This window comes from Acanthochromis polyacanthus, chromosome 18, assembly GCF_021347895.1.
Source record: "Acanthochromis polyacanthus isolate Apoly-LR-REF ecotype Palm Island chromosome 18, KAUST_Apoly_ChrSc, whole genome shotgun sequence".
In the NCBI taxonomy this organism is placed as follows: Eukaryota; Metazoa; Chordata; class Actinopteri; family Pomacentridae; genus Acanthochromis; species Acanthochromis polyacanthus.
In genome coordinates this window covers 11586093-11601211 of record NC_067130.1, presented here as the reverse complement: position 1 = coordinate 11601211, position 15119 = coordinate 11586093, and the positions used below count along the sequence as shown (strand labels likewise).

At 38.7% G+C, this 15119-nt stretch overlaps 1 protein-coding gene across 1 annotated transcript in view; it reads left to right on the top strand.

The window, feature by feature from the left end:
* The window catches only part of dym (dymeclin), a 60941-nt gene that overhangs the window by 5118 nt on the left and 40704 nt on the right, over positions 1-15119 (top strand). Inside the window, exons 3-8 of the mRNA XM_022203607.2 lie at positions 1095-1147; positions 1349-1442; positions 3715-3851; positions 4658-4730; positions 7503-7628; positions 9798-9934. Coding sequence (XP_022059299.1) covers positions 1095-1147; positions 1349-1442; positions 3715-3851; positions 4658-4730; positions 7503-7628; positions 9798-9934 — 620 coding nt within the window. The remainder of the gene's footprint in view (positions 1-1094; positions 1148-1348; positions 1443-3714; positions 3852-4657; positions 4731-7502; positions 7629-9797; positions 9935-15119) is intronic.

The window sequence follows — 15119 nt, the reverse complement described above, 5'->3', positions numbered from 1 at the left end:
AAAATCTCTGCTACTAGCCTGTGTTGGCTAGTGCAAAACTTTTTAACTTCACTCTATTTCTATTGTAATGTATTGTTGTCATTGTTCATTGACACAGGTAACTGTGTTGCACCATAAGTGCTTAACAGAATCTGTAACTTAGGGTAGATGGCAGGGCAGTAAGGTGGGGTGATGTCAGCCATGTTTGAAAAGTTTGTTTGAAATATGAGTGAAGAGATTTGCAGTGAATTTGCAAGATAGCATAGCTTTTAATGGGCTTATCCAGATGGCCAGTTATTCTGAGCGCAGGGAGCATAACCTGGTGAGTATGGAGATTCAAGAAGTCTCAAAATCTGTTAGTTTTTTAGAATTGAAATACATGTGACTTTCAGATTCTGAAACAGGTGTTCCTTAGTGCTGTGTCAGTTAGTTATGAGCATAGTAGGGCTGGCCCGAATAGTGGTTTCTGGCCTCCGAATAGTCGGGCCCTATTAAAGACTAATATCTGAATATTCGTTCTGCCCCATAACGTCCAACGGAGGGGCTTCAAGTAACGGGCTAGTGCAACATTCTGCGGGCTAGTGCATTTTGCAAGCTACTAGCCCGGGTGGCTAGTGCAGAAAAAAGTTAAGATCTAACCCTGGTAGTGTATGTTTTTCCAAAAATGTGAAACTATTCCTTCAAACTTTCAATGTGAGCCAACTAGTTTAGCCTATTCTGGCTTGTAGGACCTAATGAAAGAATGTTTTGCTTGTGGTCATAGTAATAACCAAGAGGAGAGATTCTTGAAAATGACTAACGCTCATTCCCCTGCAACACACACACTTGACATGATGGCTGTCCATCAGAAAAGAAACAAACTCCACACTGATGCTATATGTCTTAACATGTCCCTGCCTGTTTTGTTCAGATTTTTGTAGCATGAAAGTTCTCTTTTTGTCCCTGCAGACCTTTAACAAGTGCAAATAACTAGTTCCTTTCATGATATTATTATACTATCTTGCAGTTTTTAGCAGGGCAGAAAAGGACAGATGACTCAATCAATCAGCTGCCCCTGTCTATTTTAACTCATTTGTCTAACTGTTCTCTTCTCCATCTTTGTTTCTGTTTCACAGTGGAGACTCTAAGTTGCTGGAAGAAGCTGTCATTCCCTTGGCCAAGACCCTCAGTGCGTTGGATATATGTGCATTTTTAATCATTTTTATAGAACTATAATGTAGACAAGTTGTAATAGAGAAAATTAACTTCTCTGGTGTTCAGATTAAAATGTTTATCTTTAATTAATGTCATACCAAACAATCGCTTCTTGAGGTTTCTGCAGTTTGAACTGCTGTTGATAATTAAGTTTTCTCCTCCATTTCTTTCCCAGTTGAAAACAATCCCAGAACAGGAAACTTCAGTGCTCTTGTGAGAATTTTCCTGGGAAGAACCAAAGAGCTGAAAATCTCCACAGAATGCCAAGAGTGAGTATGAGAACCTCAGAGGGGAGAATGAACTCAACTAACTGCGCTGGTAATGATAGACCGTGTGCAGGCCAGTTATTGTTTGATCGCAGACAGGAAGGGAATCCTTGTGTTATAAAGGGAGACAAACACTGAAGTGGTTGCACTTTCCCATGAGAAAGCTGCTGAGGTATAACCATCAACTATGCAGTGATATTCTGCACTCACTGCCAAGCTCCATTTCCACAGAGACTGACTCTGCCCAAGCCACCAAATGCTTCGGGTGGGAACCCTTCAGCTAGTATTAAACACTATTAGAGGTTGAAGTTATCGCTCCCCATCTACTCCATTCTATTTTTCTTTCATTTCATGACACGTTTTGTCCCACAAGTCTAAATTTTCTTGGTGCAGCATAATTGACATGTGCAAATACTCAGTTTGGGGCTGAGATTAGACACCCCTGTGTTGGTCTTTAGTGGTTTTGAAACATTGTGGTTTTCGAACTGGATGGTTCCAGTTCTTTATTTTCTCCTACATTTGTTTCTCACCAACTTTCCCCCCATTTTTTTCTGTCATAAATAATTATACAGTAAGTTGTGTGTAGTATCATTATCTGCTAAAGTGAATGCAAAGCTTATCTCATCATTCTCCTGGTTGTCAAAGTGAAGGCTGTATTGAATTTAAAGAAAAGCACTCATTTTATTTTAAACATTACAGTTTTATAAGGAGAGACAAGTGTGTTGTTACATGAGTTTGTGTGCCTCTCATATTTTGGCTGGTAGTAAAGAGGGAGAAGCGTATTTCAAAAAAAGCTTGTCTAGCTGCAAAAAATCGTTATACTTTAACGAGGACAGAGGGACACTACTTTATACGTGACCCTCAAACCAAGTACGCTCCACTGATTCTGCTCCGTCAGCAGCCATCGATGGTAGATAATGATTACAATGTGATAAGTGGACGCTTCATTAATTGCCATGAGGAAATGAACTTCTTCATGGTTTCTTTCCCTGAGGGTCGAATTTCTGGGTCAGACACTGAACTCCACTTTTTGGCTGACTTGTTAACAAACATACCAGGTCAAGGGACGCAAGACTGCTGTAGAACCTCGAGTTTTTTCTCATTGCCAAGGAGGGGTCTTACTTGAGAAAGCAAGAAGAGACAGAGTTAGGTGACCTCCCAAGTTGTTGGGCAGACTTTTTGCATCTTTGTCACATACAGATTGTATTAACGTTTTCCCAAGATTTGATTAGTGTGAGCCTCGCCACCTCCAAATGTGGTCTCGTTGAGCCTAATGCATTTCACATGCATTTATACCTGGCATTAATGTCTGTTTTTACTTCTCAAATTACAGATCTAATGTTAATGCCAAGTGTAAAAGAAATATTAGAACAGTTACTGTATTGTTTTGAGAAAAACCCATTAGGTCTTTCCAACTCAGTTCACCAAATTTGAAAACAAATTGCTTTTGTGATTGCTTATGGTACCACTTTTCATAAAATTATTTGAAGCACTGAGTTGGAAAACCAGGATTTTTCTTTTAGCCCAATATTATATCGCTCTTCCAGTTGGGACCACTGTTGGAGGGTTTCACCTATTATACCAAATATTAGCCATGAATGCAAACAAAATTAATTTCATTTCTCATGAAGCATGTCTCTGACTGGCACCATACTCTACATTTTTACAGCTTCTGTTGGTGCCAATCACACTAAGAAAAAATCTGCCCCTTAGGGTGAAGAATTAAGGTTTTGTGGTTGATGGAATATCAGAGTAGACAAATATTGGCATTTTTTTTTTTTACCTAATTTACAACATCATATGACTGTGTTGTACCATTGAAGAACATATGCATACAAATCAATGAGTCTACAAAATTTCAGGACTTTAGTTATAGTATTTTTGAAGTTATATCACTTTGAATGTCTCGCCACTGATTGGTCGACTCGAACAATATTCAAAAAACAATCAGTCAAACTGAAGATGGTCAGGCATAGGACATTCAGTGAATTAAACAGAATGACTAATAAAGACTTTAACCTTCTATGGACTGCACAAAAGTATACTAAGCCACACTTAGATAGCGATGAGCTGAATATGAGTAAATGTTTGCATTTGAACAACGTATTATATACTGAAGAGCATACATGGTCGACCCAGCTGTCTTTGGTAAATAAACAAACGGCACTTTGCCAGCTTTTCCCTACCCAGCAGCAGGCCCCTTTAAATCTGTTATTTCTGACACTGCTCTGTCTGATCCTTAATGAGATGTCTTTGTTTTGTTCCTCCTCTACAGTCAGCTGTTCATCTGGCAGGCCCACAATGCACTGTTCATGATCCGCTGCCTGCTCAAGGTGTTCATCAGGGAGATGAGTGAGGAAGAGCTGCACCTACAGTTCTCCTACCAGGAGAGGGCACCAGGCTTCTGTGGAGGTGAGCTCAATAACAGATGGATTTTCAGTAGGAAGGCGTGTCACTGGGAGATTGTAGCAGAGCCACAAACAGGACATAGTAGTCAACTTCAAAGGTTTCAAGAAGTGGTTTGGAGTGAGGACTCTTTGCTTTACAATTATTGAGAGACTACCTCCCATACAGGAGTGAATGTGCTCTGAGAAAATTTGCATCTTTTTGTAACTTTGCACAAAAATCCACATCATCTCCTGAAAATCTCGTAAGAAACAATCTTGAAGGTTTTTTTTCTCCAACTGAGTTTTTTGCAATACAAAAACAAGGGCTGCATGTTTATAACATAAGAACGATGAAAATTTGATGATAATTGAATAAACTTGAATTAAATCAAATTCAGATCATTTTAAATGGCTTTGTCCATACATCAATTTCCTGCTGCTTATTTGGATTCAGGTCACAGTAATTTAATTGATTATATAGTTTTAAATTGTCATCTAAGCTGCTGGAACGAACTGCGTGGAAAAATAAACAGATTTAATGATAAACACTTGCAGACCATTTTATTTCCACTGGTTTTCTATCGTGCTTTTGCAGGTATGATTGTGAAGAAAATATGAAATTCATTATATACGGCATTAAAACCCTGTCATCCTCATTAGCTAACTTCTCTCATTAGTCCTCTTTACAGTGAGCATGAAAATAAAGAGGGTTGGGGGGGCAGAGAGTGGGATTTGTACAGTGGGAGATGGGAAAAGCAAAGAGAGACTGACTAATCAACAGGGAGCTGCCATATATGTCTCAAATAGTAACTCCCTCAACCCCTTGTGTAGAAACGGGGAGCGAAGACCTCCTAGAGGAGCTGTTGTCCAACCTTGTTCACCTGATTGTTGAAGTGCCCCTGCTGTAAGTATCTCCTTTGTTTGCATACAAGTGTGTATAACTGTGTGTGTCAGATGAGATTGAATTAAAACACCCTCCTGTGTCTTCCGTTAAAAGACCATTCATGCAGGAATGATTCTCATACACTCTGAAAAGATGTTTAATTCCATCAGCTGGTTCATACTACCCCTAGATCTGCCCCTACACACTGAACTACTAATTCTCCAAGATCACTTGTTTGACGTGAATCAGCATAACATCATGTAAACATCAATTTTGCTCAATTTCTCAGCTTGTCTTTTAGTCTGAGTTGTTTGTTTTTGCGGATGTCTTTGCGTTGCGCTTCAGGAGGTTTGTCATTGATCAGTTAATGAAAAGCAGTTTGTGGGAAAAAAAAAAAGTAGCTCTGTGTGCGTGCTGTACTTGTCTATTCGTTTCTTGATTCATTAACTGAGAAAAGATACAATCCATTATGGAACATGCCAAACTGGCATGCTGAAACTCTGAGCTGGCAACATGATGAACTGGAAGCGATGTAACTGGAACGACTAAAGAAGGACAGAACGTGTTGGTTGTTTAGGGGAAGAGAAGAGGCTTGAAATGAGAGTTTAGGAGTGTTTCCAATGAGTGGGAGAGTAGAGAACATAATGTTTGAAAAAATGGTATCAGCCTTTATCCCAACTGGGCTGCGTGCATGCTAGCACACCCTGAATGATGAATATTTCAGTGCGCTAACTTATCAATGGGTGAATTATTTGACTGACAGTCTGTCAGAGAGAGATATACAAACACACAGTATGTACGTCTCTGTACAGAAAATCTCCTCTGAACTTCACACACGCTTGTCCAGAGTGTCAAAACAAAATCACAGAAATATGACTGACATTTGCTTTTTCCTTGACACAGCATCTTCGACTTCTCTTCTGTTTTTCTTCTCTATGGTGTGTCATTCTTGACATCCCCCTCTCACCGCCTGCCAACCAAACTCCTCTGCCCCCCCCCATTTCTCTCCTTTTCTTCTGTTGTCTCTGGACATCAAACCCTGGCTCTTGTGTAAATGCATTCAACATTCCAACATTATTCATTGTTCCAAGCTTAGACTCTCCTTGTTTTTCTTCCCTTCACCACTTTGTGGCTGTCAGCCCATTTCCTCTGTACGTGCTCCCGATTTGGATGGGAATCTTACCATTCTTTTGGTATAGCTTTCCCAAATCCCAAACAGACTCATGCACCCTTTGTGCTTCTGTTTCAGAAGAAAGACAGATTTTTTTTTTTTTAAAATAAACAGCTCCACTTAGCTGTACAGCTGAAGCAATTTGTCAAGTAGTTGATTTGCCACCTGACAAAAATATTACAAAAATGTTTGATAGTAGAGTAATTTTATAAGTGATGTATTATGAAGTTAACACAAACAACTGCGAGGCTTTCCTTTGGGCTTTGGGTAGCATTTCCTTTCTTTTTTTTCCACACACATTTTGTTGGCAATGCTGTACAAAATTTTTGGAGGACTGTTGAATAAGATTTTTATATTTTGGTCTTGATCGATTGAGTTTTCCCATGAATTATAAACACAGTAGTCACAACATGATGGAACTAAATGGGTGACTAAGTTGCTTGTTTCACTCTTTCTCACATTTCCTAGACCTAGTAAGGACAAATGTTGCCTATTGATTTTGGTTTTCTAGTGTGAGGACACATTTTTCCTCTCCTATACTACACTTGATTGAAATATACAGGATGGCACACACACCCACACACATCTGATTTGCTTATCTTTCAGTGTGACAGAATTACATGTATGAAAGCTTGAAGAAAAGACTTGAGTGAAAGCCAGTACAGTACATAGAGTATTCATGTGTCAGGACGTGTTGAATGTTTAACCTTCATTGTTTGATGAGAGTTTTATGCTGAAAGGGTGTTTTTGCTTTCATCTGCTGAAAGGGAAAGTTTTTTGCTCTTTACGAGAGCTGCTGTTAATTACTATTTTCAACGTTCAGTTGATCTGATGATTATGTTCTCGTTTAATTGATTATGTTTTTGGTCTATAAAATGCCATATGTATTGATGAATGTTTCCCAAAGACAATGCCCTAACATGTTATTCTGTCGTACAAAGATATTTAGTTTACTGCCACTAACTCTACCCCCAAAAAAACTCCTGAAAATACTCAAATTTAAGAGGCTGGAATCCGAGAATTTTGACTTTTTTGCTTGCGTAACCACTCAGACCGATGAATCAATTATATACTTGCCACTTAATTTAGGAATTGACAACTTATCAAGTAATTTGGATCAAGGTTGAGTTAAACGTGTGTGTGTATGTTTGTGTGTGTGTCGCTTCATTTCTTAGCATCTCTGCTAGTTCTGCACATCTCCAATGCAGAGAATTGCTTTTTCAGTGAAGTGAGAGGTGTCTCCTGAAATGAAAAATATTACCATATTTATAGAATCTGGATTTTTCATTACATAAGACACAAATTGCTGTTCCCAGAAAAATGTGTTTTTATGCTTAAAGCATGTCTGAAGGGAATCATTAAGCTTAACAAACATGGAGCATTGCAAAGTCAGTCTTGCGTTGCCACCTTCCTCCAGGGAATTAGATTGTATTAGTGTCCCTTCATAAATGCATATACACAAATTTGCAAATGAGATACAGTATTAGATCCTGTTAGTTTTGACGGCTTAATGAGCATACATGATATGTAAACATTATCTTGTGCAGAAATGTGAGCCTATGAAGCTGTGTTAAGAGAGATTATCATATATTCACATTAACTCTTGTTATCTGTTCTTCTAGTGACATCACCTATAGCATCCTGTTTGAAGCAGTGACCACGCTGCTGGTATTCTTCTCATATCAGCTCTTCCACAAAGACATCCTCCGTGATGGAATTATCTACCAGCACATCATGAAGGGACGATGGTGAGGGGGAAAAAAACAAACTCATTTATACTCCACTGAAGAGCTACGAGCTTGAAAATCGCAGCTTAGCCATACAATCAAGTTTGCATAAAGATAAAAATGTTACTGTTGCTCGCCTCAGGAATTGGGTCGCCCACAATCTGTCAGTGACTTTTTTTTTGACTGCAATCCCAGATAATTTGGGCTCTTCTCCAATCAAATGTGACACTGTCTGATCCACTCTGATACAGTTAGTCTGTCTTTGTGCTTTCACACAGCCTCATGTCCCAAACATTGTCTTCATGTGCCATTCTCTTAATAATAAAATAACTAAAACGGGCAACTGTAGTGTAGCTAACTGCAGTCTCCATCTCCACTGTTATTTTATAGTCTGTGATTGTCAGTGAAAGCATGCAGTAGGAACTAAAAACTTCAAAAAGTAAATGTGTTGGTTGGACAACTTAAAAAATGCTAATGAAAGTAAAATTAAACCAACGCATGATGTTGACCTGTGCTGTGAAATGGCTGGAACCTGAATTCATTTGAATACTGTTAGTTTAGACACATGCTGAAGCAGTGAAGGTGTTTTGTGTAAGTCAGGTAGTAACACTTTAGATGGGTGGACAGAGGAAAGAGGTAATATTCTTTTAGGACTCTCATAGCGTTGAAGCAAACGGGAGCACTTTGAGTTAATTTCCACTGAGGTAAAAAGCAGTTGTTGGCAAAGCAACTTGGTATGCTGTCTAAAATTATTTTGTCTAGCAAGAAACCACAGCATTGCACATTGCATATTACAGCTTTTTGATGATGAAAGAGTATCAAACTGACACCTGATACAGACACACGTGGAACTGAGAATAGAATCAAAATGCATCTGACTGGAGGCACGCCTATGTAATTTTGCGTGTCATGGCTTTGCTTTTTATTACATTAGTAAGAGGATATTACAGTTATCAGTCACACTGACAACATTAAAGGGCCCATATTGTGCACCTTTTCAGCAAATTAATCAGTCTCACTTGCCACCCCCCAGTGTGTTTTTTTTCCTTCTTTTTTTAGCTCAAAATACTGCAAAGATGGTGCATTTCACCACAAACAGCCACAAAACACAATAAAAATTAATTTTCACCATATGGGACCTTTAAGGTCAGATAACACTGCCAAGTTAGCCTAAGAACTTTATTTTCCTGATGTTAATTATACAGATTGTATTCATATACACTACCGCTCAGAAATGTCCTTATTTTTGAAAGAAAATCTGTTTTTTTTTCAAAGAAAATAACATAAATAATAAATAAGATAATAAATTAATCAGGAATACAGTTTATTAGACATTTGTTATTATAGTAAACAATTATTCTAGCTGGAAACGACTGATTTTTAATGGAATATCTACATAGGAGTGCAGAGGAACATTTCCAGCAACCATCATTCCTGTGTTCTAATGCTACGCTGTGTTAGCTAATGGTGTTGAAAGACTAACTGATGATTGTGCAGTTATGTTAGCACATGAAAAAAATGTGACTTTTCATGGCAAACATGAAATTGCCTGGGTGACCTCAAACTTTTGAAGGTTAATGTAGGTGTATATCATTCATTCTTCTATTGAGCAGGCAAGGAACCCTTTAAAACATTTTAATCAGAGTAATTTCAGAGGACCAGATGACCTCAGTGCTTTTATTTTGAAAACTTTTGCAGCTGAGCTTATGCGTGCGTTCTATAGACGACTACATAATTGTTGATATGTGGAAGGCTTTGCATTTTAAACCTCTAACAAAACAAAAGTGTACTAAAGAACGCAGTGATAGTAGCCTTAACCCATACTTTGATGAAAGCCTTTTGGGTCAATGCTTTGCACAAAAGAGAAATCATACTGATGATGCAGCTGTAACATTGACTGACCTAATTGTAAATAGTTTAAACTATGAATGCAAATAATCAACTATAAGGCTGTTTTCTAAGAATTTACATCTCCATTCAGCACAGTTGTAAGCCAGATGTATGATATGCTGTTAACGTAGAGGCAAAACACTGAATGTGGGAGAAAAAGCTAACCCTGAACCCTTTGCAGCTGATTATATATACTATATATGCATGTAAAAATACTATATTTTTCTAAATTGTGATGATTACTTATTGAAGTATATTTCCAGCTTGCTTCTTAAACCCATTTGCCTCTCTTTTCCCCAGTTTGTGTTTAACCAGTCGGCTGGTGAAGACCCTACTCTACAACTTCATCAGGCAGGAGAAGTGTCCACCTGCAACCCACATTTTTGAGCCAAAAGCTGAAGGTGGCTTGCTTTATGGTCTGGCATCAGGGGTGGCAAGTACGAGAACGCACACTCACACATAAAAACAAAAGTAAAGAAATGAAAATCCTCTTTTGTTGCAAGCTAAATCATAATTTTGGGCAACTCTTGATTCAGATAACATTTTGCTCAACAGCCTAGTTGTACCAAGAAAGACAAGTAGACAGATCTCTAGTCTTCATTTCTGGCTTTATTTTTTTTAGTGGAAATTTTGAAGTTAAAGTTGAAATCTAAATGGTTGCTGTAAGTACCTTTTACATTCTTGAAAACTTTGCAAAATTCCATCCTGGTTGAATTTTCATCAGTTTGTTATTGCATCTGATGGCTGTAATGAAGATTTTTGATGCAGTCACATTCGTGTTTTCCTTCCAAACTCGTGACTGTCTAAAACAAAGCAGGCACGGCACCTCCTCAAGATGCTGTGCCACATTTTTTAACCTTGGTGTGGACATAATTGGTGTGCAGTTCATCCAAAGAGTGATCTGTTTCTTTATCAGATTGTTTTATTTGTATGTTTTTTTTCGTGCCCTGCAGACATGGAGAAATCAAGTATTTCCCAAGGGAAAAATGTGAAAAGATGGAAAAAAATTCAACCTCACATTGCGTCATATAAATATATGCTCTTTATTAACTTCTCGTAAACAGGCTGTTTACTTCTTGGTCATCGTGACCACTCGTGTTGCTCACGCCAAAATTAAACTGGTGAATTGAAATATTCTCATGCATTGTACGAATGACCTTGAACTCACGGAAATAAGTTGTATACATGAAAATGTCAGGCCTTTTGGTTTCTCTCTTTGGCTGAAAAATGAGAGAAACATGACTAATCTGTGAAATGACTTTGTGAACCACGCTAGCAGCCATGGAAGCACGGATGAAAATGATGAATCAAAAATGAACAGAGTACATTTTGCGTATTACATTGGTAATGTGCTGTGTGCATGTGTGCGTTGAATGCATGTTTGTGTGAGAGAATAGGGCTGGGTTTCCCCCCACAGATAAATGCTCTTTGTCGGTTGTTGGTGGCAGATTCCTATCAGTGAGCCATCACCATTGAACCCAGCCTGTCTGTCTGTGGCCAGTGATCGGCTCGATGAGTTATGGTGCCCTGTCCTGTTCTGTAATCCCCTAGAGCCTGTCTGTCTGCAGCCGCCTCCCTTATACACACACGCGCAGACCAACAAAGACACAAGCTCTCTTATACTCAGAGCTCAGAAACAACACTTGTTTTCTTTCTCTGTCTCCAATGCATTCAGGCATTTGGGGTTCACAGAAAACACAAGAAATGGGTGTTGTTCTCTCGTAACGGCAAATATCAGATGAATTCCTTCAACTTTGTAGCATGAGCTAAAGTAGAACTACGTCAGCTTCGTACTTAGTCAGTTTATTGCTTGTGGTTTGTGCTGCTCAGCCTTTAAATGCACTTGCATAATGTCTTCAGTTGCCATAGAGGAGCTTTTTCAAATCGGTGAAAATAACGAGTGATGATGTCATCAAGCTTGGCCATGACGATTAAAGGAGACTAAGAGTCTTGAGCCATAATGGTACTTTAAGTTGAACATGTTTTCTCTATCATGTTAACATGTTAAACTTCACTAAGTGCATAAATTACTCCTGAGACTGATGGGAACGCTGTTCATTTGGTCATAAATCAAATTACTAGACAAACTTTAATTATAACTGGATGATGGCACAGGTGCTGTGAAGGTTTGCAACAAATGTCATGGCAATGCATCTGATAAATATTGACACAGTTCACTCAAAGCTCCAATAAACAACCATATTGTTGAAGAAAAGTCAGAATATCACTAAACAATGTTTAAAACAAGTATTTTTTGAACCGTCAGTGTTCCAAATTGATGATTTATCACCAATTCTGATGAAAAGCGGCTACTATGAAAAATGTAGCTTTCAGCATTTTTGGAGATATTAAAATCAGGATTCCACCTTCTGCTTCAATTTGCATTATTCCTTTCTTCTTTTCTATCTTTTGTGAGTCTCCCAACTTTATGAAAATGCAGTACTATGTCACTGGAGCACTGCCAGCAGTTTAAGAAGCTCTTAAAACATGTTTGAGTTGTGTCAGCTGTGTTGTTCCATGTAAAGTCTGTATTGACTTTTGTCAGCCTTTCGCTGTTGTGGGGTGATGCAGCGGAAACTTAAAAGAACAGTCTTTTACCAAACAATGAAAATGTGACTGTAACAAAGAGTTGATGTTCACTGTGAGAAATTCAACAACACTGGTGCAGTAATTTATTCCAGTGTTGGAGAGAAATGAATGGATATCAGTGTCTGTGTGGGACTGTAGAAATATGGCTTAGATACATTTAACATTTCTTCTGAATTTAAAATGGTCAAAAGGTGTATAAACAATGTACAGTTCCAACACAATACACATATTAAATCCATACAAAGGGCTCTGGACAAGATAGGACATTGCATTACTTTATAAATTTATTAAGATATTACTTTTCCTGATGCCAGCGGCATATAGACACACTCATTCTTGCACATTTGTACAGTGGATCAGCTGAATTGTCCCAACCATTTTGATGTCTGAGTGCTCAGATGTCTCCTTCTGAAAGCATCTTCAGGGAGGATTATCAGCCAGACGAGCAACAAAGAAGTTTTTGGTTTCTCTCCTCTGTTCTTAATCCCTCATCACTTTTATTTTGACTGTAAAAATGTGCTGATGCTGATGGGAATATCATTAGTTTAGCAGGTATTTGAACATATTCAAAAACAGAACTTTGTGTTTTGCCACATGAGCAGCCCAGGATCAGCAACAGTATTACATCTTTAGTGGACATACATGCACAGACTTTCAAAGGAATCGATCAATAGTGGCTGAGATATTTCACTAAAAGAGAAAAATGCCAATGTCATAATGGCCTATCAATCGAACAGTCTGGATCAAAGTGCTGTGACAGCTGACCAACATTGCCATCTTTAGAGCAGTGCCACTCTCATGGCTAAAGAAAGTTTCAAACTGCCTCTAATGAAAATGTTGAACCGTGTCTCTCACTCACACGTACAGTAATAATTGAGCTGTTGGTTTCAAGGTTTTATGTGTGTCAAAAGACACGCATAAAGGTCATTCCTGTGCAGTGCTCATGTTCCACATCTGACGTAGGGAGGAGCTCTGAAGAAGTCCTGCAGGAACTCTGCTTAACTGCAGTCTACACTCTTAATAATCAGTTCATTACAGCCCCACAAACAGTGTCTTGTGTCTACATGTATGTATTAGTATAGCAAAGTTACCATAAAATGTTATATTTCCAGTCTACACTGGGGACTACTGTCATTTGGGTGTTGGTGGTAAAGGATTTGTAACTTCTTGTTAGGATATAATAACTCAAAAAGAAGTCTTTGGAATGTTCTCATATGCTGTGTGTGTTTATGTTAGAAGGATTCTGGAGTGGGTTTGGATAAAAGTGCTTGGAGCATTTTTATATTTGTGTGACTTTATCAGAACAGTGTGTTTATTTATTTGTCTGGACAGCGTGTTTCTCGACTTGAATTTTTTTGGATAATCATCACAATTTTGGCAATCGTCTCTGCGTGCGTGCATGTATCTGCGTGCTCGTCCAAAGCGTTGGCCTAAAGCCCCGATGTTGTATCTCATTCACTGTTATGCAAGTTAAACAAGTAAGTAGCACATCGTGTCTGTCTCTGTTCACCAGCCATCCCCATCTCTGTCTGCAATGTTCTCAGCTGAAACTGTGTGAAATTATTTCCAGCTTCAGCCATGTTAGTAGCACAGTTAAATTATTGGAAGTACTGCAACAGAAAAAGTGCTTTGTTGAAATATTAAGGGGTACATGTCAGCTTAATTAAGACCAGAATAAGAAGAGCTGTAGCATTGTTTAAAGAAAGTTAAGTAATAGTATGAAAAACTAAACTACTAGTCTGCTAACTGCGCATTACGTGCAGCGCTGGACCATGTTTTGGAGCTAAACAATATGTCTAAAAAATCATGTTGCAATTATTTCAAGAAACATGATTTTTGTGGGATTGGTAATTTATGATTTTCTCAACCACTGAAAAAATATAGAAATGATGATGTGATGTGTTACACTTGGAGAATATGATTAATTTGTCAGGGTGTCTCTGTAACACCACAGTGCTTAATTTATGATTATATTGTGACAATTTACCTTTTGAAACCAATGCAATTCCATGATTTGGTAATAGCACTTGGAAATATTATGATTTCAATACTCTGATCTGCCCTTATGTTTGAAGTGAGATTTGATAAGAGGTCAGAGCTTTGTCAAGTAGATATCATCCAACAGATGTGGATTTAGAAGAGACGGTTTTCAACCTGCTTCATATTTTCATTTGAATACAGAAATTGACTTTGTGCCTGCAGTAATGTCTGGGATGGTGATGGTCATTATGTAATACTACGATTTGGACGTCATGTCTTTCTGTCCTAAAGCCAAGGCTTAGTTAATAGCTCATGTTCTGCTGCAGAAACTCGCTGTTATTTAGTCTGCTTTTGAGCACATTGAATGCATTTTTAAATGCATCTACTAAAAAAAAAAAATCACTTCCAGACTCGTACTACAAGTGAAGTAAGACATTTCAGGTGCAGATGTGTTGTCTCTCATAGTAGGATGCCTTCAAAGCCTCTCAAGCCTGAAGCCCACATTCTGATTTCAGCATGCCAGCCTCTGTGTCAGTGTGTGACCTTCTCTTTTCCTCACTTTCCCCTTCCTCCTCGTCGTGTCCTCCTCCTCTTTTTCCACTGGGCAGCTGGCCAGGGCCGGAGCAGCCTAAGCAGTGTAGCATTATTGGGTTTATGTGGTGGGCAGGCAGACAGGCACAGGGAACCGAGCCAGACGGATAACAAACAGCACCCACTAAGGTAAAATAGGGCTCTGTGAATGTGTGTGTGTGTGTGAGAGAGTGCAGGAAATGTGGCTGCCAGACCGGGCTCCCTGACACTGCCGGGCTAGTCACTGTGGTGCCAGTGATGAGATGAACGGGGCTTCGTCACAACTTGGCCCTCTCTCACCAGATCTTGTTTTCTCTCACACTCGACTTCTCTTTCTGTTCTGTAGAAAGAAAGAAGATTGTTGTGTGTGTGGAGAGAGAGACAGACTGACCAGTCAGATTATGTCATTTCTCTCTTGGGGTTTTCTTTTTGTTGTGAAAGCTCTTTGTTGATATCCTTTCTCCCAGATATAAACAAATTCTT